A 26,120-nucleotide genomic window follows, 5' to 3' on the forward strand; every position below is an offset into this window, starting at 1 on the left:
TCTGAGAAGAAGAAGAAGAAGAAAAAAAACCCACCAGCACCACCTTGCTGCTTATAAGCTTCTCTACGGCAGAGTATAGTACTACTGACTGAAATTCCCTATAGTCTGTGGAGAGAGAAGAGTGGGGAGGTGGGCGGCAAAGGGGATGGCCAGCCACCACACGTAGCGATCGAAGGTGAAAGGGACTCCCTTATATATATTTAGGCAGGAGGATTTCTTCAACCTGTTCGTACACGCTCTTGAGATATCGAGCAAGGACGGTGGTGCTCCAGTGTGCTCCTTCATTCTTACATTTCGTCGCTACAGCAGCAGCAGAGAGTCCAGCCAGTCCAGCAGCCAGCTACAGCAGTGCGCTACTACACCTCGTTTGCTTCTATTCTAGACAGCCGGCCAGCCGCCTGCAAGTGCAACGCTCGTTTCCCTAATAATATCCCGGACTAAAAAAGCAACAACTGTCCACATCGACAGGTGAGCTGTCTAATTCTTTCGCCCTCGTTCTCTACCTTGTTTTGCACAAGACGGAGAAAAGATAGAACCGCAACTACAGGTCGTTTACCCAACCAACAACAGGTACTACCTGCTGCCCAAACGATTCCATTCCGCCGCACCGTTTTTTCTTGTCTGTCGAGGGGGGAGAGAACAAGAAGAAATCCAGCGCTCACGCCGGTCAACTTTTTACCGAAAAAAACCAAAATGATTGCTGCCAGAGGCTCTGTCGTCCTCTTGATTGCTTTAATGCTTTCGTCAGCCTTCTCCCAGGAACTGTGGAGCCAAACGAGAGTTAAACGAGATAAAGGTGGCCATCATCATCAGGTAGGATGACCCCTTTCAATATCCTTTTTTTTAAATTTGTTTCGTCTCCTTCCCGAGACACCACCACCCCCCAGAAAAAAGAATAAAATATTTCACATCCGCAAGTGAAAAAAAAAAAAAATAGAAAATTCCGACACCAGTGCGACGATTGTCAACTAACTCCTAAATCCTTAACCCCAAAAAATGAATTAATAATTTTTTTCTTGTTAAATCCTGTACATATAATTTGTCGATGCAGAGTGAGAGTAATTTTGAAATTTATACAGTGGGTTTTTTTTTTTTTTAATTTGATGTTGAAGAACAAAAAAAAAAAACCATACGGTCTGGTGACCCACAGAGCTTGTCCATCACATCCGGTTGGTTTGGTCTGGTTTTTTTTTCTTTCTGACGCGCCGCGGTCTCGGGAAAAAATTTAGACTCTTCTCTAGCCGGTGGTTGAATAATTCTCCCGAACAAACTGGGGCAATACCGTCATAGTAATAACAGTGGTACATGCAGACAGTACATACATAGCCCCCTGTCAGTCTAAAGTAATCAGTGGAAGATGGGAAAAGGAAGTCATTCCGCCAACACTTTGTTAGCGCGCGCTGATTGCCAGATGATTTGGTAGTTTGACAGCCGGAAGGCGAATACCTTTCGAGAACTCTACAGTCAAAATAATCCGCCCTGTACAGTAGAGAGAGAGAGAGAGAGAAACAGACTTGAACGATCGGATCAAGTTTCTTTTTCGACACTCGGCCGTCCGCTGGCCTTTGAGATTTCCTTAATTCATTCGACGAATAATCTTTCAGTGAAATTGATGGATGGTGGCGGAATCACAAAAAAAAAAAGAAATAGGGGAGAGAGAGAGAGAAAAAAACAATAAGATAAACGAACTCGCACTCTACACACAATCCCGACTTTCTCCTCGCAGCCAGCTAACAATAAATCGTGTGCATAATTTCGTTTCTCTTATTCGTTTTTGTTTGGCCACTCCGGGCCGGCCGTCAGCTTCCCGTTGTTGGCAGTTTTTGTTTATTTTCGAACAGGGGGGGGGGGGGGGGGGGGTTGTAAATGATTGGAGAAAACACTAGACAGTCGCTACCATATCAATCTCGACGGGCAAGAATCCTACACGCGAAACGGATTTTCGTGCGTGTGGCATTGATACAAAAATAAAAAGGAATAGCCCAAAAGAAAAGAAAAAAGAACGGGTTATTTCATTTTTTCCATTTGATTACATAACCGACACGGGTGTGTCTGTTTGAGTTTTGTACTAACTTTCATTGGGGGGGTCCCATCGTCTTTGATGTTGTACGTACACAGGACGTAGGGCGACAACGTCAGCAGCCACCAGCTACTGCCGGTCCCCACCGGTACGGCTCTAACGTTGTCGTCAGACCAACGACGCCGCTAACCAACAACAACGTCGCCCATCAGCAACTCAGCAGAGAGCAGAGTCTCCAACGTCAACAACATCACTTCCGGAATCCGCCGGTGAGGGGGAGGACGGAACTGCAGCAACAACACAAGCGAATGGTTCACTCCGGCCAACGTCGACCCGTCAACGCTAATCAGTTATCTGTATTAACCCCAAATTTAAGCCAGAGCTAAAAATTATTGCATTCATTAAATATTATTCACCGCAATCTCTCGGAACGAAAAAAACAAAAAAAAAACATCCCGTCACGGTGGGAAACACGGAAAAGAATTCTTGCGGGAGCACATCACGTCACTCCTTTTCTCTTTACTTTTCATTAATTCCCCATTTTTTTATTTTAATTTTTTTTTTTCTGGTCCATTAATGCACACACAACTGCCATTTTCTTCGACTTCCTTCCTCCTGCTTCTTGCCCTCCTCTCGGTTTTCTCCGAGCCAAATCATCGCCTCCTTAATGGCGAGTTCATGAGAACACCTTCGACCCCGATTTCTCCTTTTCGCTCTCTTCTTCTTCTTCGTTGGTCGTGTGTTGTTTGCCATCAGAGAGACCAAGAGAAGAGTTCCGCTCTTTTACCATGTCTATACACCCTGTCGTCTTCTTCACATGTCTATATATGTCGCGCTCTACACACGATCTACTATATAGCCATAGTGTGGTAGTAGTGTCTACTACTACTGCTATACTACTACACCATTCATATTCTAATTTTTGTTTCTTTCTCTCGTTGACATTCCAGGCCGGGACCTTTGATCTTTTTTCTCACTCGTATATCTTCTTCTCCTTCTTTTTTTTATACATATGTTTAAGCATTGATTAGAGGGGTTGGCACACGGGCTCGTGTTATTGTTGTAGTACCTGCCGGAAAGAAAAAGTTTCTGCGTGTGTTTGTTGTTTGTTGCATATTTATCTGATGATGTCGACTGAAACTAACCTCAATCAGACGTGACACCAATTTTTATTTTTCAAATTTGATTTCCCATCTATTCAAAAATTGCACTCGTGATGATGATGCTGACGTGTTGGGAGAGTACAGTCGTATCTAATTAGAATTGTTCTCACTTGTTTTTTTGACGCAAACAGCACGGACCGATTGGACCGACCCAGCATTACGCTCAACCCCAGCAGAGCCAGAGACCTTCTTACATTCCGGCCATTTTGCCGATTTACCTGCGCCCAAATTCCATTATTCTGCCGTCGCCTCCCACTCAATCCTACCAACAGCAGCAGCAGCAGCAACCCAGCGGTTACGCTTCAGCTCCTGTTCCGGCATACAATCAAGGGCCACCACCGGCCCAGTACCAGCCTCCGCCGCCACCACCACCACCTCAGCAACCCCAATACCAACAACCACAGTTCCAGCCTCCTCCTCCGCCGCCACCTGCTCCTTACCAGCCACAACCTCAGTACCAACCTCCTCCTTCACCAGCAGCTCCTCAAGTCGCTCCACCACCGGCACCTTATCAATCCGCTCCTCCTCCTCCTCCTGCCCCAGCAGCAGCAGCAGCACCATCTCCTTATAGCGATGCTCCTCTACCTGTGCCTCTCTACGCCCGTCCACCTCAGCAGCAGACGGCCGCCCCGGAAGCTTATAATCCGCCAGCTCAGTATGAGAGCACGACGCCCGCTTCCTACGAGGCCGCCCAACAACAACAGGAGCCCGAACAATCCGTCCAATCCGGCAGCTACGCCAACTCGGAACCCGTCACCGTCCCGCCGGTGATCGAGGAATCCGCCAGCTACAGCACGTTGGCGCCGGCATCCGTCGATCACGACATCCACACCAACGACATTGCCGAACTCCCAGTTCCTCCTCTGCCCGTTCCTGGCGCCCTCCCCGTTCCCGGCGCTCTTCCCGTTCCTTCCGCACCTTCCGCCGACGGTGGCAAAAAGGAGGAAGCCTCCCAGTGGACTGAGGGCTCAATCCCGTGGAAATTGGAGAAACTCGGACTCAACACCTTGAACGACCTTCTGGTTCTCTCCGGTTTGGACGAAATGTTCGACAAAGAAGGTGAGAAATCGGTTGACGCAACACCGTCGATCCTTGTAGGCACAAACCAACATAATAACCCGGATCCCCCTGGAATTTGCATAAATGCAAATCAACCCGTCTGTCTGAATCCCAGTTCCAGACAGGTTTTTTCTCTTCTTCTTCTTAACTTGTGTAATAGCGCCCGTCCAGAAATATTTCCAAATGAAAAGGGAAAATGTGACCTGCTTTTTCTTTTCGGGTGTATAGACTCTCTCTCCCTCCCTCTCAATGCGCTGTAATCAAAGCGACAAATAAGGAGAAAAGAGATCAGAACCAGCAGAGAAAGCAATTTAATCCCCTCTTCTTCTTTCTTTCTTTCTTTTTTCCTTTTTATGTGCCCATCAGGACCTTTTACCGTTTTCGTGCCGGTTGACCAGGCCTTTGAGATCCTCATCCAGAAATTCGGCGGTATGGAAAAGGCTAGCGAAGAGTTCAACAAGAACCCAGAACTCCTCAGTTCGGTAAGTTGATTTCATTTTCTTCAAATTTCAGATACTTGCCGGCGACGATACCCGATACTCTCGGAGTCTTAAGAAAAGCCAAACAAAAATGAAGTTATCAAAAGGATGATGATGGCCAGGTTCTCGCTGTCAAAAAGATTGACGGCGTATAGATATAGTATTACCATTGGCCCTAATTCATTGGCGGATCGCAAACGGTATTATCTATCCCCCAAAATGGATTTAACATGCGCTAGCCACAAAAAAACCACCAAAACAAACAAACGAAAGAAAAGAATCGAGAGACACCGTTTTTATTTGTTATCAAATGTTGGTGTTTTGGCAATTGACCAGGGAGAGAGAAAGTCTTTCGTATTCCAACACGGGCAGAAGAAGAAGAAGAAGAAGAAGGGAAAAGAAACGTGTACACAGACCATGTTGGCAGTAGTACCAGTCAGCAACAACACACATAGCTATTTTTGGGAAAAGTCCAAAAATGCTGGAAAATACATAAGGGGCCGTCTATCCACCTTTTTTTTCTTCTTTTCTTTCCTTCTTTAAATCTACAGGTATGCGGGGCTGGGCGCGGACCCGGCAGCTCCGAGGCATCAGTCTGTACCTTCTCTCTCTCTCTCTCTCTCATTTTTTATTTGTTGTTTTTTCCTTCTCTCTCTCTCTCTCTCTCTCTTCTGCCTAGGAGAAAACGAAATTCTTCCTTTTCTCTTATTGAACCGGTCGTCTTGAATGATGGCCGGCCCCTGTTCAGACACACGCACAGGTGAAATGGGGCCCCTTTTCCCCGAGCCCACTGGGCAAATGCACCACTCGGAAAAAAAAAAACTTTCACCGGGGAGCGTCTTTTACACGCACGAGAGCCTCTGCGCGCGCCACTCTTTTTCTTTTCTTCTTCTTTTATTTTTGGGCCGTTGGAAATGTAGACGCACACGTACGTATACAACGTGTCTACCTGTTTCACGTCGGCCGGCAGGAATGTTTGGCTGTAAAGGGCTCCTCACCGCAGAAATGAGAAGACGAAATAAATGGCACGTTGACGTTACTAAAGAACAGCCACTTGTTGTTTTGCGGTTTTCTTTTGTTTGTCTCCCTTACTTTTCTCCTTTCTCTCTCTTACGTGTGCAGGCCTGTCAATTTGATTCATATCGCGCAGTGCAGACCCATTTTTTTTTGCTTTTCTCCCTTTCGTCTTCCTATCGTTTCTAAAACATTATCTCGATTGACGTTATGTTTCTCTCTTTGATTTCGCGAAACAGCTGCTCAAGCACCACGTCGTGGCCGGTTCCATCCCGTCGTCCTCCTTGCAGAACAACGGCGCAATGCAGAGTCTGCTCACCACACCCCTGCGAGTCAAATTCTACGAGTCGGAAGACAGCGAGTGGCGACCATTAAAGGTAAATACTCAGGTACTATACTCTCATCTTTGAAAAGAAAAAAAATTCTGGCTTTGGATTTTTTCGTCGTCGTTTTCTTCCGCTTGGTTCGGGTAATTTGCGGTCTCTTTTCGTTCAAGTCCGCCAGGTTTTATTCATTCCCACCTCGTCAGCTCGATCGTATACACGACAGTATTAATAAAAACAGAGAAAAAGAACACACAACTTTCTCCTCTGTTGTAGCCCATATAGAGAAGGCAGTCACATAGGCCTCATCGCCAAATGAAAATTATTAAAAACAACATCTCAAATAAAAAAAAAATAAAAAAATAGGGGACAGCAGGTGGTCATTCACGTTGCTACTGACCCTGTTGGGTTTTTCTTTTTTTTTTCTTAAATAGTTTTTATTGTACAACAACAGTCTCTCTCTCTCTTTCCTATGTTAAAACATGTCGAAAGGAGACGGTGCCTGTGGTGGGGCTGCTGCTGTATCGACTGTGTGAAAGTTGCTTAATTCCTTATATCTTTTTCTTTCTATGTCCCTGTAACTTGTTGATAGGGTTGCCTAACAATTTCCCCCAAAAAGGTTTTTCCTTTTTTAGTTATTTTCTTGTTGGGTTGGATGAGGGAGAGATTAAAATGACGCATGGGGAGATTGAACGTCCAAGGGAGAAAGTCAGATGACACGGCCCTTTTTTTCTTATTTCTATGTTTTTTTACTTTCTTTCCTTCCTACTAAAATTATCTTCTTCTTTTCCTTTGAAATCCGACAGGTGATCACGGTGAACGGTGCCCGTGTCGTGAAACCCGACATTGAAGCCACCAACGGCGTTATCCATATCGTCGATCGAGTGCTCTTCCCCGTGCCGCAGGCCGACATCTACAACACGCTCAAGACCGATCCTCAGCAGCGATACACCACGCTCATTTCCGCGATCGACAGAGCGGGACTGACGGCCGTTCTGGCCAATCCCACGGGTAATTTTCCCTTTTTTCTTCGTTCTTTCTCTCTCTTTCAACAAGGCTAATGAAATCAAATCACCGTGATGATGAGAGAAAGTATTAACACAACAATTTGTTTTTTATCACGCAGCCGGACCATACACGGTGTTTGCGCCCACCAACAAGGCTTTCTCACTGATATCCCGGGCCGAGCTTAACGGAATCCTGAACGATCCGGCCAAATTGACCAAGTTGCTCCAACGTCACGTCGTCCAAGATTTAATCTACACTTCCGGTCTCCAAGGTTTCCAGAAAGCTTACGCCCTTGATTTTGAAATCCTTTACATCTACCACGCCAAGGGTGAGTTTTCTTTCACATACTAATGGAGATAACGCAATCTCTCGTCTGATTTCACTTTTTTAATCAACACGACGACGACGACTAATTTGTTTGCATGATTTCTCTTGACACGAATCGCGTTTCGCCAACAGGCATGACCAAGGTGAACGGAGCCAACGTCATCGACCAGGACAACACGGCGCTGAACGGTGTCATCCACACCATCGATTCCGTTTTGGGACTTTATTGATTGAGGGACCGGCTGAGCCGCCTCTAGTCATACCCCGAAAACTTGATCGACTGAAAATAAACGAAAAAAAAAAAAAAAAAAAACGCAACAGTTCTACACATAAAAAAGTAGCGCTAGAATTATTCTTAAAAAAAGAAAATTAAATATGTTTCCTTCATTTTCCTACACTTCATCGTCCATCTTTTCTTCCTACTTTACATCTTCGCTCTTCGTGAGTTTGCCCATTTGCCTTGGCCATCGCACTTTCAAAAGTGTCTAGCCATCGACCCGCAAAGCATCCCCCCCAGTATACTATGCGAAATAAAGTTTCTCCTTTTTTCCCTCCTGAAATCTTTTGAAACATTTTGTCCATATTGTTACATTTGTGTCCAAGGTGGATGACATTGTGAGTTGTTTTTGTTTCGTTCTTTCCTGATCCACCCATCAGCCATTTTTATATATCTCTCAATCGTCATTTTGCTATACAGAAAGAAGAAATGTTACTAATTGCCAAGCGATTGGCGAGATATTACGTCCTCTCTCTCTATCTCTCTTTTTCTTAACAATATTTTACCATTTTGACATGTATCCATCCCCCGACCCCGAGTATTATGAACAGAAAAATAATAATAATTGAAGTAAAAAGAGAAGAAGAAATAAGACAAAAAAAAATGTATGTGCTCAAATGGCCAGTCTGTTGGTTGGCAGTGTGTGCAAAGTCTTAAACTTGGAAATTAGCATTTTGTGCGCACGCGGCTGAGGGACAATAAACATGGTTTAACTTTAAAAACAAGATAGTTTCAATTATTTGTGAATAATATGGCCACTACAACAATCATAAAACCAAGTTATTTACCAGGAAGTGCCGGTGTGGTGGCAAGAACCTCTTGGTGAAAAAAAATGGCTCTAGTTGCACTTTGCTTCAAGTGTTTCAAGTTCAAATATTTCTGAATTTGATTGTTTTCCCAAAGACAAAGTTGCGAGGTACAAAAAGAGGCCTGATCTGTGCAGTGGTTCTTCACGAGAGCTATTTAATCGTATTTAATGAACCCTGACCGAAAAAAAAAAACCAAAAAGGGCAAAGGAAAACAGTTTCAACCAACTGCATGGCCCAGGAATATCCGTAGCTACTCCGCAACGATTTATAATTATAAACGCCACTCAATAGTCAGAATTGAACGAAAAAAATGAATGTGTCCTACCTTTAAGCCTACAGCCAGGCCCAAGTGTCCACAAGTGCTCCATCCATCCGCAGAGAAGTTGAAGTTGAATCCACCAGGAGGGATAGGTAAAAGGGAGTCCTCGTGAATACACCCACACTCGCATGGGCGTACACGAGGACAAGAAAAGGAAAGGGGAATTGAAGAGATCCTTAACTCGGTCGATACTGGAAGTTTCTCCAATTAAACCGGATGCTGTTTATCTAAATACAAATTTTCAACAATGAGTTATGAGAAAAAATATTTACAGAAACAATGACAAGCAAGGAAAAGTTGAAACTGAGACAGTGGGTAAACCATACCCTAATTGTTAATAAACAGTAGAATTGAAGGTTTCCACACTGCAGTTATGCAAGTCATGCCTCATTAAAAAAATCTGGCAGGTCACATGCAGGTTAATAAAAGTAACAAAAATGATTACCTAAGCGATGATACTGTGATTGTTGCTGATGGCATGAGGTCATCAGTCAAAGCATATGACTGGTGGATGACTGGTGGTGGTCCAGCACAAGAAAAACTTTGCTGTTACGATGGCTAGCTCCTTCAGATCTGCACAGAGGAAAAGGTTACAATACAGTGCAAACAGTGCAAACAATCTGCCATGCAATGACAAGGGGATAAATAATGCTAGCAGGAAGTAAGAATTCACAAACTTGGAACAAGTTATCTATTCAATTCAAGCTCCCATAATCGTCCCATTTTTTATTCTGCTGAGTATATTTACCCGCCAAACAGCATGGAGTGGAGATCAAGCATGGAAGACACCAAAGTTGACATAATGAATGATGACCACATTTCGTAATTTTATTTTCGTGCATCCACAAAATTAATCGTTCCGTTTTTTTATGAAATCTTATTATATTAAATTAGTCTCCTTTTCGAAACTTGTCTTGAGTAAACTTATGTTTTAAAACGAAAACAGCAAAGCAGACGACACTAATCGTCTAATTAGCAATACTTAAGATATCGATTAGAATTTATTAAAAATCGACCCCTTAAATCCAAACCGCGAAAAAGGATAAAAGTTGTTTGTTTTTTCCCGCGCTCGACATCCGCTGAACGGATCGGATCGGTGGCGACCAGTGCTGAAAAACCAAGAGTCTATTTGACTTATAGGGCGAATGCATAGTCTCGACAAAAATGAGATTATATTTTAAACTATTAACTTGCCCACCAAGTAAATGGAATGCGAAAGAAAAAAGAAAGAACCATGCAAATTTGAAGAGAAAGCAAAAGAGCAAAATATCAAAGTGAAGTGGATCAGGAGGTCGATTGTCACATGAAAGTTCGGTCGTCGTCTCTCTTACTATTACACACGATGGGACCGATACCAAATGGAGACGAAGAAGATAGTAACCCATTTCGCTCTGGAACTGTACCAAAATACGCGACAATAACGGTAGCGCACCTCGTTAAAGTAGCCTAATTTGGCGCTTAAAAGTGGTCGACCGGGAACAATTGAAATGGCTTCTCGTATAGATATAGTATGCTGTGCTCTGTTATAAATCGAACCTGTAATTTAGCCGGACCGAACTCACATAAAACTTTCGCAGCAGTTATGATTTTGTCAGACACAAAATATATCTGTGCTATAAATAGAAACATGTATTTTCTCGACCACCCAAAACGTAGCACCTTTTCACGAGTTAATGGCAAAAACTATATAATGTGTATACTGTTATCAACACAAATTGGTCATAAAATATCGAAACCAATTCGAAAATCATGGCGATTTGGCGCTTTATCGCCTTATTATGGTTTTTGAGATCAGACGGATAACTTTCCTTCAAAGAAAAAGATAGTAGTACTATAACGCAGAGGAATACTATACAGAACTGGGAAAAAAAATAGCGAAATCATTTCCAAACGAGTTGGACACGAGCGGATGATCAACTGGGTTCGCGGCTTTCCGACAGGACAGAGAGCACTTGCTCGAATTTGACGTAGCGTTGCTCCCTTTCGGCCGACACACCGCGGCTACCCCATAAGAATTTGAGGTGGAACTCGGTGCGGAACACATCTGTCAAAAATTCGTCGATGGTGGAGACTTGTTCCAAAGCCTTTCTGCTGTTGCGCAAGTAGAGTGGCAGATTGAGCGACCAAGATCGTATCAATTCCATGTGGCTGGCCAACAAATCCAATCCGAAATCGGGACCCGTCGACGACAGGTGGAAATTGAGTAGGGGCAACGCCACCTCGTCGTCGTTCATCAGAGAGTCCATGGTGACTGTCCACAGGAGGATGGCGGAATGCAAATCGGGAATGGTGGTATTGGGAGCGTGTGGCACGACTTCTGCTCGGTGACTGGGTCTCAAACGGGTTTCAAAAGTGTAAGCCGTCGATGTGTGCAGCTGTCGCAGGGCATTCCACGTCGCCGTCAATCGTTGAATCTGTCAAATTGGGTCATTTTATAATTCACCATTGAATTTTTATAAAAATGATTTCTATACCTGAGGCATACAGAGACCGAACATCAAACCGGCGAATCCGTACATGTTGCCCAGTGCCGTTTTGCTCTCGATGGCGACTTCAATCCACAGATTCAGCATTGCCGTGCGGTCTTCAATTGTAGGGCAAGTGAGAATTGTTACTGCCACAAATAACCTCAGACAGTGTGTTCTGCACAGAAAAAAAAACCGCAACCAGTCAGATAATATAATAGTTGCGTCATAATCAAAATGGATATTGCGTAATATATACCGTTCCAGAAGATCCAGGCGTAGCTGATCGCCATTGGGTAAGGCGCAGAGTTCGATACCGGATGTGATCCCACGATCGCTGTAGTGACTCTGATAGTGAAACAGAGTGTGATCCAAAGCCGGTTCGGGTAAACCTCCCAGGATATCCAGATCGGCTGCAATACATTCATTTTTATTTAATTGAGTTTTCGGTTGTAGTTGAATAGTTATTTCATGTTTTTACCGTGTAATAGATGAAGGGCTATCGACTTGGATGAATGCGATTCTAATACGGTTGACAATCCCTCCAGAGAAGTCACGTCCAGCGGCTTGTTCTCTGAATTCGGCAACAAGAGCGTCTGGAAAGGAGGGGGAGAAATGAAAGTTGTTACTTTTAATCCAAACAGAATACGGCCTGAGAACATAAGACGCATATCAAACTGCTATCAATCGCAATTATTATACCCGAAAGTTGCCAACGTCGAATAATGTTGGAAATTCACGACCGAGTGGTGATGGATGTTCATCATTGACGTTTGATTGATCGCTCGAATCGCTAATCAACTGGTGCGGTTGATTGAATGCGGCTTCGGCGTCGAAATCGCAGCTCCGCCGATCCAGGAAGGAGTTTCGAGTCATGGATACTGGCCGCTTTGCCAAATTCCCAGCTGCCGCTCTCCTACGTGGCAAAGTAGCCGGAAGCTGGGGCAATTGGGGCAAGACATCAACTTCTTCACTGTTGTTCTCATCTTCAACATCTTGGCCGGCACTCTCCGAAATCCGGTTGAGAGGCTGAGGAGGAGCAACAGCAGCCAAGTCGCCCGATGGAATGTCGACGTCTGGCGGGAAGATCTGCGACGGGACCCGGCTGGGTTTGGGAGGACATGCAGGTGACGCCCCTGGCTGGATGGACAGTGAAGGATCACTGGGTCCCCGCCTCATCATCACTCGATTGGAGGCAGATTGTGTAGATCGGGGCAGCGATTGCGTCGAGTACTCGCGCGCTGTCGGGTGAACCATCCGCACTCGACCCGTCACCGCAGGTGTTAGAGGATTCCTGCCGGAGTACAGGTTAGTCGAGCCACCGTATTGGCTCGCGCTGCTGGCCGATGATGGATGACAGGATCGCGAGTCAACGCTGTAGCGACTCGAGTACAACGAAAGTGGTTTCGTTCGATTGATGGGCGTTGTAATTTTGGCGCCGGTGGCGGCCGTCACGGCCTTGCCACTACCGACGTAGCACGTCACCAAATCTGAAATCGTTTCGAACGGCTCCTCTTCCAATTTGTATTGAGTCGACTGGTAGACCGTGTTGGCTTGGATGATCACCTATTAACAGATTCCATTTAGTGAGGACAAATAATGAGGTCAAATGCTGGATTGAGGCCGGGTCGCCCTAGTGTTCTTTTGTCAAGAGCTTTTTACCTTGTTAATCATAAAGTGTAGATGCCCTCCAAAATAGGTGGAGAGGACAAGGTCGCCCGGCTGACCTGTCGAAGAATCTCGAATGAGGAATTCGCCATCGTTTTTCAGCAAACTTTCCGCGTGGCTCCGGGGAATCGACCCGTGGTACCTAAAAGATCAACAACAAAAGGGAGAAAGTTGGTAGGGAAATCCTTGGAACCGATCAATGCGTGCATGTATATACCAAGCGTGAGATTCGAGACATCGCCCGTCCAGTCCGAGTTCCCATTCCAACTGGCGGCGAAGGCTCTCAGCTTCCGACACTTCTGCGCTGGAAATGTTGTCGTAATCTTGCTGTCAACAAAACCAGACCAAATATAAATAAAAGGATTTCGTTTATAATAAAACTGTGTTAAGGTCTACATAGTACATACTACAAGACTTACCATTTGTGAGATGTTGAGAACACTGGCACTGTGCTGCTGCAGCAGACTCCTGTTGTGCGCCGACTGCGCGAATTCCGAACGCGACCTGCGCGCACATCAAACACTTTTTTTTTTCTTTTTCAAATTATTTTTCAATAGAAGGGGAGGGAATCAGCTGAGTCGTGTTGAAAGGCGATCCTTTTTGCTCAGTGAACGACCAACAACGCACTCGCCTCGGATCGGAATTCAATGATGACTAATTCTCAGCAGAGGATAAAACTTCAAACTGAAAATTTTTTTCAGTACAAAAGGAACCCGGGGCGAATGTATCGAATGCTTGACAGTTCTCTAAAGCTCTGCTCGTTTGAACCCCCAAACTGATTGGCTTGCTTCGTTGAGATTTTCGAAAGATATGTGTATCAGCAGACTAACTGTGGAAAGCTATCCGTTTCCCCTGGCATCCTCTCGCTTCCCTCCATTGATACCATCAACAAAGTTGGGAGGGGTGTGTTTGCCGGCTGCTATTGATTTTCATCTCGTCTACCCTCCAAACTGCTTCCCCTCCCCCCTCCCAGCTCAATGGAACGGAACGCTATTTTCTCACGTATTATTCACAGACATAGTGCGACATCTAGTAGTCGTAGCACTTACTATACTACTCTCCTTCCCAAAAATGTCTTTGCGTGACTCCCGTCCGCCCAATGGAATAAAATAAATAATAGAATAGAAAAAACAAAAAATAAATATTGACCAACGACGGACACATCCTGTTTGACTGATTTCCGACACCCACCTGAATTTAACCATGCTGGCGTCATCGACGGAGGAAGTAGAAAAAGCCGGCGAAATTCTGGGTTGGTTCTCTTGTTTTCGGAGTCCTGGAATTTCAGAATCAAAAAAGGTGAAATCATATCGAAGATAATGCGAATCATATCATCGAGCGAGTCGAGTGCATTTCATTTCTGAAATGTCGGCAACATTATCAGAGCAAAGCTTTGCGCATTACAAAACTAATAAACAGCACGCAATCTTTCGAGCTGCATCGAACATGGGCCCCGATTTTGTCGATCTGTGTAACGTTGAAGATAAGAACATTTGTTTGCTGAGGCACAGGTGGGGAGGGGGGGAATCGAAATTGATACAAAATTGGTGCCGTGTCAAGGTGAGTGGCTCGCGACGTGAGTTTGACGGGCTTGTGAGCACGAGAGCGCAAGCCCTGAACGAATCACGCGCTTTAAAACCGGCCACTTCCGGTATTAAGCAAGTTGTTTGTTACTTTCTGGACATTATTTCCCCTTTAAACACTTGTTTAAAAAAAATCGCAAGTTAAAAACCATTGAAAACACTTACGAAGATTATGTTTTGCTCTGAGCAACACAAGGCTGGAGACGATTTTGGCCCGGTGAGCGCTGTTCTTGATTCCAATCTGATTCATGATGGCCGATTCGTCCAGATGGAGGATATCCTATCAATAGCCATTAGTTGCCGCCATTAGTCACTTTGTCAACAAGGCAGCTGTGATTTTATCAAGTTGTAGTGATGTAGCCTACCTGTACGCCATGGTAGCCTTCGAAAAGATGCTGGTACTGCAGCAGATTTAACGAATTCAGCCAATATTTAATATCTAAATGCATTTCGTCCGGTGTGCGTTTTGTATTTTTCCACTCACTGACTAACCGCTGACGAAAACGTGCCGTTGACTGAAAGCCAGAACGAAGACTAGTCTCTCCTATGGTACACACTCACCTGAACCGTACATAATCAACAAGTAGGAAGCGGTTCTAATCTCAGGCGCCGGGCAAGAGTCAGATTTCCACTCTGCTCCTAACCTCGGCATTTAAAATAGTTTAAAAGCCTCGGGAATAAATTTCTTAATGGACTCTCATAGAGAAAGAGATAAAGACACTGCAGCCGCTCTGCGTTTTGATTTACTGTCCTTATCGGCTTCATAGAACTACCTGTCTGGTAATATCGAGCAGTTTCAGAGTGGATTATTATATATGCCCAGTCATGTAGACGTAACACGGGAGCGCGCACTCGAAACCTTTTCTCAACCACCAAAAGTTATCGGGCCAATGTATTCTTGGAAATAAACGTTATTACACATCGCATTACACCAGCAATTGAGCAAGTACCGGCAAGTACAATGGTCCACTGATAAATCGCGTCGATTTCTATACCATAATTCGGGAGTTAATCAGCCTTAAAAAAAGATTAAAACCGGACATTAAAACATGTTGCTTCATGTTGTTTTGCACGTCACGGTGCTGGCAATATTTCAATTGTTCTAATATTGCTTCAAGGTTTTTGAGTTGCATTATTCCTGTGATATAATACACCCCACTGCGTGACAAACGTGAACTAGGGGACCGAGTTCTCTTCACGAATCCTAGATGGCGAGAACGTCCGTGCGCATTTCAATAATAATTGACGTCTAATAGTAATTTTCTGTTAGAGGATATAATCCTTCAACTTCAACGTGAAACATAAGTTATTTCCTATTGTCGACCGACAAAACTGCAGTTACTTTCAAATAAAAGAAAAAAGAATAACATGCGTTATAAAAATACAGGTCCAAGGTAGAGCTTTGGATTCGCTGCTGTTAAATGCCCGATTTTTTTACGAGCTTTGGCACCGTCTGGAAGCCAAATTATTTTTACTCTGGTAAAAACCGTTTCTTTATTCTTCAATTGTTCCCGGTCGCAATCTCCCGCATTAAAATAACTGAACCGTCCAGCAAGGAGCTGGACTAATATAATATCATAAAGCATCCACACTATAATATTAGCTACAGCGAGCGCGCTGTATAGTGAAAATGTATCAACATATTTTATGTAGGTGCTGGAACGAGAACGGTTGGAATATAACAAGACAAATGGAGGACTTTGACCGCAGCTTATTTATTTACATTAGGAACTGGGCGTAACCACAGATGCTACTACTACATCTACTGGATGAGCCGTTCAACTCTGAACACATGAGAGTTTGGGAATGCCAACGGCCGTTGCCGTCGTCACAGTCTCAAAAGCGCCGTGAAATCGGCGGCTAAATTAGCGTATCGCACATATTCCGGACCGTCCCGTCCGGTTTAACTACATATCCCTTCCGCTTCCGCACGAAAAAATGTAATTATCTCCAACGAAAATGTAACAGCGAGGAATGGGTATATAAAAACAAGACGAAAGGCCGGGGAAAAAAAATCAGCCAACAGGAAAAGGTTATGGATGGGGACGATTACAAGTGATGAACGATCCTCGGGATTGACAGCGGACGATTCGCGTGCATGATAACTGTTTATTTGAATATTTGTGCCCGATGGGCCAACCAAAAATTAAAAAACAAAAAAATAGTCTAAGGGGAAAAGGGGCTAAAGCCACCTGACGCTGGCACTGATGGCCAATGAGTTCCGTATGGCCGGCCACCAATTTGAGTTCATCCACCACCACTGAAAAAAAATAAAAATAAAAACGAAAATTGAAATAACTTTTCTTCAGTATAACAAGCAAGGACCCTTTGGATAGGCGAGGGATTTTGAACCTTTTTTTTTTTCTTCTTCTTTTTCCTTTCTTTGCGGTAAACGCAGCACGTAAAAGAGTATAGCTAAAAAGGTTTAAACCAGCTGTTGTCGCGTAGGTTCCAGCCAGGAAAAACAGTATCGTTTACTTACAATATATCCTCGACATTATTAGTTTTGCCATTCATTTCAATTACAAAGCTCAATGGGCGGACCCACAATGTTTCAAACTGATTGTTCTTATACAAGGGGAGGCATTATATTCATTCTTTGGCTGCTTTGCGTGTCCAATACCTGCAGGTTTCTTCTTTGCGTCCCCCTAATATTTGTTCCGTAATTGAACACGCATTCGTCGGTTGACAAGTTCCTAATGGACACCTATTATTTGATTTAATTCAAAAATTCCTTGTGGCATATACCCGTCTCGACATTAGTTTTCGGTCATCAATTCGTGTAAACGATTAACGGTTTCTAACGAACATCTACAGGTACCTTTCTAGAGTCTAATCCCAAATGCCGTTGTAAATAACGTCAGCCTTATTATAAACCCAACATAATTCCAACAAATGAACTTTGGACGTAAATTATATTCATCCAGACTTTTATCTTTATTAGAATGGGGGAAAACCAAATCACTTCTACCTACGTCAATGAAGAGATATCCTGATATCTGTACTCCAAGTTACATTATTAAACCCACGAATAAGACTTAAGATTATACTTTTAACGGCATTGTCTGAAACTTAAATTGTGTTGACTTAACCTGGCCGCTTTTTCCTTGATAACAAAAAATCCCATTCGTCTTGTCTGCTGCTACTTGTTTCTTTCTTTTTGTTTTCCTTTTTTTTTTTTGAACGATTTGACACTTACATCTGACCGCAATAGGGAATAATCGCCGCAATTCTTTTACATCGATGGACTTGTTTTCGGTACGTGCGTATTGACACGTTATTTCCTGTTGTTTTCTGACGGAGTTGTGGCTTTTGGCCTTCTATAGCTGGAGCTCTACCGATCAATGAATTTTACCAAAAGCCAATGACTCCTCGAAGCGGCTTTCTCCGCCCATCTTTGCCCCGTTGATTTCTCTTATACACATCGTTATATCATTCCCATTTTTCGACTTATGCATTCATCTCTGTATGGGCACGGTTTTCCTCCTTCCTATATGCGCGAAGTGTCGATGATGATGTTCAGACACATTCACTCGGATTATTTCATACCCAAATCATCCAAGTGCTGCATTACGCTGCCGCAGCGACCGTTGGCACGTCCCGTGGTTCTTTCCGTACTGATACCAGTTCAGCCAGATAAGGCCGGCAACACAGACATTGTGTGCAGCGCGATATAGACACCTCGCTGCTCATAGAAGAGACGTAACGCCTAATTGTGTCTCGATATGATATCTCTTTTGGCTTCTCTCTTTCACCGCAGATGCGATCACGCTAGCTCTGCAGTTCAAAGCCAATTGTAGCGCATCGTTTTCCGCAATAAAAAACAGCCGCCTTGCTCTAATGGACTCCTGCCTTTTCAATGCTGCTGGAGAGAAGAAGAAGAAGAAAAAAAGAAAAGAAGACGAGGGCAAATAAGCGATTTCATATGGTTGCGTAGATATACCGGACGGAAAGCGCGCATCAGCAGCTCCGTTTCAATTGCTGCTGATGTGGAGAGCCATCGGTTTACTTTGGGACGACTCTCCTTCTTCTTCATTTCTTTCATTCCTTTTTTTCTATTTTTACGGATGGAGGACAATTACACTCGGCCACATTGTTCGTCTCTCTATAGACTATCCATCGTCTCAATCTATTCTGGGCGGAACGATATAGGGCCCCGACTGATGGCCGATGGGGATAGAATTTGCTGAGGCGTTCAACTTGATCAGCGTTATGACACGTGGAAAACGGCGGGGAAGCGCTTATTATGCCGTTAAAGAAAGAAAAAGAAATAAAGTTACAACCGAAAGCCAATTGGTGATTTATTCAGCGCAGCCGGGACTGCCGGGTGTAATGCGCAAAAAGGAAGCACAGAAGATCGCGCGCGCTTGATTCGCTCTGAATAAATTTGAGCAGTGTAACGCTAATTCGGCTGCACTGAGAGCCTATAAACTCAGATCCGTAACAGTATAACTGTCTCTTTAATAATAATAAAAAAGAAAAAGAAAACAATAAAAAAGAAAACGGAATGAAAAATGGGAAGGAGCAAAAATATGGGCAAAGACAATTTATTCATCCCTTGGTGGAAATGTGACCGAAACGAAATCGAGATGGAAAATATAAGATCTTCCCCGAACATTTCTGCAAAGATATTTTATGCACACACGGGGAAATTTGAAGGCGATGAAACGCGGGTTTGTCCGCGTCGAGATCCCAGCAGATAAATCCTTTGGGGAGCGTTTAACATTCAATAGAAGTCGGAGGAGAAATGCAGAGGAGTTCAGCAGTCGACCCTTTTTTTTTATTATTATTTCGTTTTATTTCACAGACAGTCTAAACGTTTATACAACAGCTGCTTTAGGGAAATCAACTTACCAGCGACGACATGCACGGAGCCGAGAAACTGTGCACGGGGATATAATAGGAAGTGTCGTTTGGGTAAGCGGAGCACGCGCTGACTATGATACGATATTTATACTATCTATTCTCTTCCGTCATTTTCTGGTCGTTCATATACGCCTCATTTGAATTTCAACAGGGTTGAATGAATAAGCGGCCATACATATAGACACGGAGCATGGCAGCAGCAGCAGTATAGTTCAGGTTGTGAAGCAGAAGTGTCCCTCCCCTTGGAGTAGATAGAAGAAGTGAACGCAGCAGATGATAACGGCTTGAGGGGGAGGAAATGGGGGGATGGGGGTGGTCTGATGACATTAGTCGTACGACAATTGCTACCTTGTCGCAACAACTCGACTCGGACTGATGTATGTGATTATAGATTGACAGATATATAGCTTGCTGACATACAACTGGCAATCATGACCTCCCCCTCCCCAATCACGTTAGACACATCACGCTGAACTTCTATACGGTCCCCCCTTTTATCTCCCGTGTCGCTCTTCTCTGTCCCTCTCTCGCGCATACCAATCAAACGCCACCCGTTTCTTCCTTTTTTTCGTTCGCTTTCTTTTCTTTATTTCCCCGTTTGCAATGTCAAAATGTTTCATGGTCCCGAGACGGCCATCGTTTCACAGTTAGTTTCATCGCAATTCAGTTTGATTGAAGATGATGGCGGATTGGGAGCAAAGGGGGGCGGCTTCGCGGGACGAACAGAAGAAGAAGCCGTAGCACAAATTTTGACGTTACACACGTAATAAGTCTCTCTCTCTCTCGCTAGGCTATTACCTAAATATTGCTGGGCAATGTCTCTCTCCCTTTTTCGTCGCTGATTGGCCCGTCGCTTCGCCCCCATGCAAGTCAAAGACAACACAACGTCATTACACCCATCAGCAGAATAGTATAGCTGATGTCTTAGTGCTGTCAACATGTAAGACTAGACAAAATTCGACGTCGCTTGCTAGGATTCGCTATCATAAAAAAGCAGTGTAAACTTATACCCCCCCCCCCTCCGAATCCTTTGCTTTTCATATACAGCAAACTATTAAGTCTAATATCCTATCAGCTCGCCTTTTTAAAAACAAACTAGCTCGTACAGGTATACGGCTTCCGGCGTTCAATGACTTTCGACTACACGTCCATTCTATCCCTGCTGTTGTGTTCGACCAACCACGACTCTCCTAAATGGCAATCGGTTCCACAGTCGGCCGGTTCATAATCAAGAAATTCAGGAGTTTCGGTTATTGTCTTTCATTCCGACACAATGCGCGCTCAATTGCCGAACCCAATCATCTCAATTGTGAACGGGATGACAAATAATTGGCGCTACCCCGGCTACCTAATTCCAACACTGAAATAAGTCTCAATTGTATTATAATGGATCAAATTATTTCTAAATTTGATCCCACCCAAGAATAAATTTGATTTTGAAATAATTCTGGTCCCGCATAGTTGGTAAGATACGAACCAACAGGAATAGAGGATAACAATAAAAGACGCGCAACACAAACGGGCCATCGCAACGAGGAATAAACCGCAGCAGCGAATCTTTCACAAGGTTTTACGAGTCGAGCTATGACAAAAGGTGCTGTCTAGCTGCATATCTTATTCTGTTTGCGTCTACACACGGCAGCATTGAGTCTCTACATACATGTAGGTGATATTATAAAACATTTACCGGGTTCCATACTTGCGAAAGCAGTACAGTAAAAGTATTGCCACAAACTCGTCCATATACTGCCGTGTAATATATAGGCGGTACTACCTTATTTCCAAAAAGGGGGAGGAAATAATAGACAGGAGACGTCCGGATGAAGCTCGTCTCGTTTCCAGCCCCAGTGTGGGAAGAAGAACACGTGTCTGTCTCTGCTGCTCTGATAGAGCGAGAGGTGATACTCTCTCTCTCAGTTTTTCTTGTTTTTTTTTGTTTCCTATACTTCCTTTTTGTATTATTATTATTCTCAGCCATTTGGCCTCTTGTGTCGACGAGTTTCTATCCGCTCCGTATGTATACTTGATGGATGACTCGGCAGAAACTCCGGGTTAGGAAAAAAACACACAGATGAGATAGTTATAAGAGGCCTCAATACGTATACATACACTTACCCCCCTCGCACTATGTCTAGCGTCGTCATCATCACCCTCCGCGAGATGAGCCCAGTCGGCCCATATAGAACACATTCTCGTAATTAATATTGATATTTTCCAAATCGATTCAGCTCTATTATTCAGACCGATATGAAGGTTGGGATAATAGGGGCGGGCACACCCCACCGTTAGTGTTGTCACGGACTGGTGGTGGTGGTGGGTTGAAGGGGTTTGGTTATGAAAAAGGACAGTAGTAGTATGTAGTAATACAGAAATTCCCGGCTCTACCATCCGTCGGGTTCGGACTCGATGATTCCAGCACAAATGCCGCTATAGTCCCGCTATATGGAACTTGCGGGTTCAACAAAAGAGCTTATTGCCGGCGCATACCACAGACGGCACACACGTTAACCGGCCGGCCGATGGTCATCAACATGCCGATCCTGCAGCAGCCAAAGGAGCGGAGGAGCCTTTTCTTTTTCTTTTCCTGCTGCATCGGCCGCGCGGGCAATGGGACGTATAATAGGTGTGGAATCCATTGCGACGCGTGATGCTTTGGTGCGCGGATTTCTAATCTGTGGTTCATTTATTATCCAGGAGGAGGGTGCGGAATGAGACGAATGAGAGCGTCGTCACCTATTCACGAGCGTCGTCCAGACACATAGCCGCCCACCGCGGGTTCGATGCTCCTGTTTGTACGGTGGAGTGCATGGAGCGAGGGGTTGAATTCAGGATTTAATATCTATGGGGCTCTCTTTTACCGGGTCATTTATTATAATAAAGCCCAACTGCGCAGTACATTTTTTTTTCTTTTACTTTATTCTGTTGGGGGGAATAGGACTGAAGAATTCCTCATTTTTCCACGTCGCTCAATCACATCGTAATTTAGACTTTATGGAGCTTTATGTTGTCCGAGTTCATGAAAGATACTCACAACTATGTGCGCGTTCGTCCCACACGTGTGAACGACTCGCCTGGAGAGAAACGGACTGTGTCGTAAAACAATCACAAAACATCCAACAGTGTCATTATTACTGCACCACCAGAATTGATACGGGGCACCAGATTAAATTTTTTTGAGATCCAATAAAAAAAATAAGCGCTGGTGGTTCTCTCTCTCTCCGCGTGATGTACTGAATGAACCGTGCAAACAGCTATTCGCGTTATCATAAGAAATCACATATAAAACACATGATATTCGAATCCTGCTGATGACGCACGACGACAATGACGCACGAGCGCCTTTTGTTTTATTGAGGCTTTATAATGCTGCTTTCAAATCGCGAACGGATTGTAGTCTGACCTTTTCACATGCGTTCGAACCGGGTTCGAACATGGAATTAAGCTTTCTTTTGATAATCGTGTTGTTGGTTTACAATGTCCTGTCCACACGCATTCTTGTATGTGTTGTACAAGTCGGGGCTCATCCGCAATCAACTATCATAGAGCGACTAAATAATCTTGATCATAAATGCCTGTATCCACAGATTAGATGTAAAATAATTTGGTAGACGATAATCAAAAAGCGTGCGGTATTATTCGTGTCTACTGCTTTGAAATTCCCCATTACGTGTATAATATAGACCCGCTCTGTTATCCCGAGGCTTCGAATGAAGCGACTGCAACCAGCATGGCCAACCAGGACGTGAAGACCTATTAGGACCTGCTGTATGTAATACGTCCAGAAAAGGCTATTAGTTACCGCTTTTTTTATTTTTCGTTAGCGGATTGCGCTGTAGGAAGTTTGGTAGATACTTACTTTCTCCGGGAGAATCAAGGGAAATAATTCACGGCTGTACATGCGTATATATATAGATCTAGTCCGTTCTAGTCTATAACTAAGTTTCTTGTTTCGTCCGAGATACACGTACACGTTTCCATTCTTCTTATAGTCCGATGTAGTAGTATATTGCGTAGATGGATTACAAAACATCGTGTTCTCTTTTACTTGCCTTTTACTAGGGGGGCCTCATCTTGTTCTGTTACTCGTCTTTTTAGACCCCCCTTGGGAAGGTATGTAGGAACGATATGTACTATAGTATATATATATAGAAGTCCGGTCTGGTCAGTTGTTCTCTCTGCTTATATTCGTTCTCTTATTACAAGTGGAAAGAAAATAGGAACGGAGGGCTTTGCGACCGTGAAAATTCAGTGTCAGGTGTCGAGTGGAGAGAGAACAGCACTTGCGGCTAATTCGATTAACTGCAATCCTTGGAATCAAAAGGAAAAAAAGAAAAGAAACTTCCGAGTTTATGATATCTACACAGGAGAGCAAGGAAATGGCGCAAGAAATTCTAGCGCAGGATATAATGACTGGATGGCGCTTGTAATTTCCGGCTCGTCTCTCTCAACACACCCCCGGTGGTGTGGTCAGTTCCTTAATCATTTCTGGTTAAATGATCCAGCGCGCAGCAGCAACACTACATAATGATTGCATCCACCGCTGATTACTGCTGCTGTGGGGAACATCGGTGTCATATTCGATACATTCTCCCCCGAAAAAGAATAGAAAAAAGTAAACGGATTTTATAACAGGATTTACAGCTATGTAACACGTATTACATGTAAGTTCAGGATTGCTCCTGCTGCCATCCCATCACCAGTACAGTGTATGTGTGTGCCCAGCACTCTTTGCTTGATATTTGCCTTTGTCCGCAAAATGGATTTGACACACACTGTCTGGAGAGTTCCTGGGCTTAGACACACACTTATACTATATACAGACCAGCACATGTATTGTAGCGCTCTCGGTGTTGGCTAGCCATTTCGATATTAGATAAAGCGATAAGAGTAGTAGCTACTGCGGTAACCCGACTCTTTTTTGCGCGCTAAAGGCTGTGCGGTGGTACATATACACACATGTGTCTCTTATAATACGCGGAGAGATAACTGGATTGATGCTGGGGGCCTAGCGGAGCAGCCTATATGTAGTGCTCCTATTTCTGTATATAGAGTTGCGTATGTGCTTCACTCCACAGATTATATCGAGCCTATCAAAATATAGAGGGCCATCCAGATAAATGGGATAAGGTACATATAGTAGAGAAAATAGAGGAGAGAAAGAATCAAACTACTTTCTTCTCGGGTGTGTGGATGTACTGGAGGATCTTTGCTGGAGCCAACACACAAAAAGGCCCGAGCGGTGCCGAGTGTGCTAATGCGATTGTGGGTGGAAAAAGGGGGGACCAGTCAAGTACACACACTCGTCTGTACACTGCGTCTGTAGTTTAGACATGAACGGGGAGGGAACCAAGAGAGAGAGAAAGAAAAGACGTGAGCTGGGGGGGCCCATGCAGGTTATGTGATTTGCTCCTCTGAGCTTCTATTCCGGCCGTCTCCTGTATATTTTCTCTGCGCTACTTTTTATAAAGCAAAAACAAGACATTCTCCCGCGGGAATCCTCGGGGAAAGAAGAAGAAAAGGACGGACTGACTGCTGACTCTTTCCAGAGGTTCCTTCTACAGTTTCCCGATACAGTTTCCACCGATTCGGGTTGCCTACTGCTGGGACCTTCTGCTCCGGCTGCCCTCGACAACATTGGGCTCGACAGCTGCCAGCCAAAAAGCTCACTTCTTGTTTGACAGCATTCCCTTTTTCTATCCTTTTCTTTATCCACAAACACACACAAGTCGGCATCGAACGCGCGTTCGTTCCATTACACAACAAACGCAATATGACGAGAGTGAAGGGTTTCCTTTTTCTATAACTTACAATAAGAACAAAAAAACAACCTCCGACGGCATGTCATTCGGATGTCGAACGTTTCTTCCCCCCCTTTTTTGATGATAATAATCTTCCAAACGTCTCGACGTGATCTTTTCTCCTTTTGTCAACATATGGAATCCCGCGGCTGACAGCCTTTTCTACATATACAATCACGTGAGGCCTTTTGTGGAATGCCGTCTGCTGATGGCCAGCTGCACTAAGTCGGCAATGAAAAGATAAGAAAATCTTTTCTTTCTTATATCTCGGGATAATGTCGACTGCTATAGAGAGGACGACATGCGGAGAATCTCCATCCAGTCCATCCATCGGAAGTCGTCTAATAATATGAGATCGCCACTATAATAATTCTCAGGCGCCGTGGAGAGATACAGAGTGAAGCACGCGACATATCCAACATGTCACTGTGTGTATAGCTCATGCTGTCCAGTCCTCCCCCCTTCATCCCTTGCGGGACCATCTGTAGCATCGGTTTATATATCTATGCAATCTCGATATCACATTGACATTAGCGCAGATATCGCTCTGATTCCCCATGAGAGATTTTTCTCTGGCCCGCTCTGTCCCTTTTTATTTTATTTTTTTTACTTCGCAGCAGGAACAACCGGCCGTCCGATTTCTTTTGCCCTTAACGGACAAGTTACATCGTGATCCCTCCCCCTGTTTTTTTTTTGCCCGACTGTTTTCGGGACGCATCAGTTATGCATGGCGCAGTCTACCAAGTGTTGCCATCCGAGGGCTTGGTGCGTTTGGGTGCATATACAGCGGAATTGTTAATAGCAGACAATCAGTCATTGTCATTGTCGTCACCCTTGCCAATGGCCCTTAACGACTGGCTGCTAATCGTCGCTTTTATTCCCGCGCTGTCCCCATCGCACAGATAGACACTAACACCACATGGCGTCTCTATATGTGCTATA

The 26,120-nt window shown here is 44.2% G+C and overlaps 2 protein-coding genes and 1 long non-coding RNA gene across 6 annotated transcripts; 1 reads left to right on the forward strand and 2 right to left on the reverse strand.

Annotated features, from left to right (window-relative positions):
• Positions 1–213: 213 nt before the first annotated feature.
• Positions 214–8,392, forward strand: LOC124329060 (vegetative cell wall protein gp1-like). 3 transcript variants are annotated; one of them, XM_046788014.1, is made up of 8 exons: positions 214–468; positions 571–813; positions 3,315–4,242; positions 4,609–4,724; positions 5,975–6,124; positions 6,865–7,069; positions 7,185–7,394; positions 7,526–8,392. In XM_046788014.1, exons 2-8 carry the CDS (start codon positions 694–696, stop codon positions 7,621–7,623), a joined length of 1,827 nt encoding a protein of 608 aa, XP_046643970.1. In that variant the 5' UTR covers positions 214–468; positions 571–693; the 3' UTR covers positions 7,624–8,392. The 3 variants fall into 3 exon arrangements, with proteins under 3 accessions (XP_046643970.1, XP_046643971.1, XP_046643972.1); XM_046788015.1 differs by having other exon boundaries at positions 215–468; positions 5,975–6,112; XM_046788016.1 differs by lacking the exons at positions 214–468; positions 571–813 and adding an exon at positions 849–2,376.
• A 480-nt stretch (positions 8,393–8,872) lies between these two features.
• LOC124329269 lies at positions 8,873–9,720 on the reverse strand. The gene is made up of 3 exons (XR_006916716.1): positions 9,547–9,720; positions 9,244–9,371; positions 8,873–9,025 (listed from the first exon to the last, which is right to left on the reverse strand). It is a non-coding gene; the product is annotated as an uncharacterized LOC124329269 (long non-coding RNA).
• Positions 9,721–10,412: 692 nt separating this feature from the next.
• Positions 10,413–15,168, reverse strand: LOC124329031 (breast cancer anti-estrogen resistance protein 3 homolog). Of its 2 annotated transcripts, XM_046787955.1 has the most exons (11): positions 14,880–15,168; positions 14,680–14,794; positions 14,123–14,207; positions 13,351–13,435; positions 13,149–13,258; positions 12,926–13,073; positions 11,966–12,829; positions 11,745–11,859; positions 11,523–11,676; positions 11,273–11,441; positions 10,413–11,212 (listed from the first exon to the last, which is right to left on the reverse strand). In XM_046787955.1, exons 1-11 carry the CDS (start codon positions 14,961–14,963, stop codon positions 10,712–10,714), a joined length of 2,430 nt encoding a protein of 809 aa, XP_046643911.1. In that variant the 5' UTR covers positions 14,964–15,168; the 3' UTR covers positions 10,413–10,711. The 2 variants fall into 2 exon arrangements, with proteins under 2 accessions (XP_046643911.1, XP_046643912.1); XM_046787956.1 differs by lacking the exons at positions 14,680–14,794; positions 14,880–15,168 and having other exon boundaries at positions 13,981–14,207.
• Positions 15,169–26,120: the final 10,952 nt, after the last annotated feature.

Source organism: Daphnia pulicaria, chromosome 3 (genome assembly GCF_021234035.1).
Source record: "Daphnia pulicaria isolate SC F1-1A chromosome 3, SC_F0-13Bv2, whole genome shotgun sequence".
Taxonomy (NCBI): domain Eukaryota; kingdom Metazoa; phylum Arthropoda; class Branchiopoda; order Diplostraca; family Daphniidae; genus Daphnia; species Daphnia pulicaria.

Excerpts from the sequence above, each read along its gene's own strand:
- LOC124329060 (XM_046788014.1), top strand. The coding sequence starts at position 694 with ATGATTGCTGCCAGAGGCTCTGTCGTCCTCTTGATTGCTTTAATGCTT. Across the intron at positions 4,725-5,974 it reads ACCCAGAACTCCTCAGTTCG|CTGCTCAAGCACCACGTCGT; the intron begins GTAAGTTGATTT and ends TTCGCGAAACAG. Across the intron at positions 6,125-6,864 it reads CATTAAAGGTAAATACTCAG|GTGATCACGGTGAACGGTGC; the intron begins GTACTATACTCT and ends GAAATCCGACAG.
- LOC124329031 (XM_046787955.1), bottom strand. The coding sequence starts at position 14,963 with ATGCATTTAGATATTAAATATTGGCTGAATTCGTTAAATCTGCTGCAG. Across the intron at positions 13,259-13,350 it reads TTCTCAACATCTCACAAATG|CAAGATTACGACAACATTTC; the intron begins GTAAGTCTTGTA and ends TTTTGTTGACAG. Across the intron at positions 11,677-11,744 it reads AGCCCTTCATCTATTACACG|CCGATCTGGATATCCTGGGA; the intron begins GTAAAAACATGA and ends AATGTATTGCAG.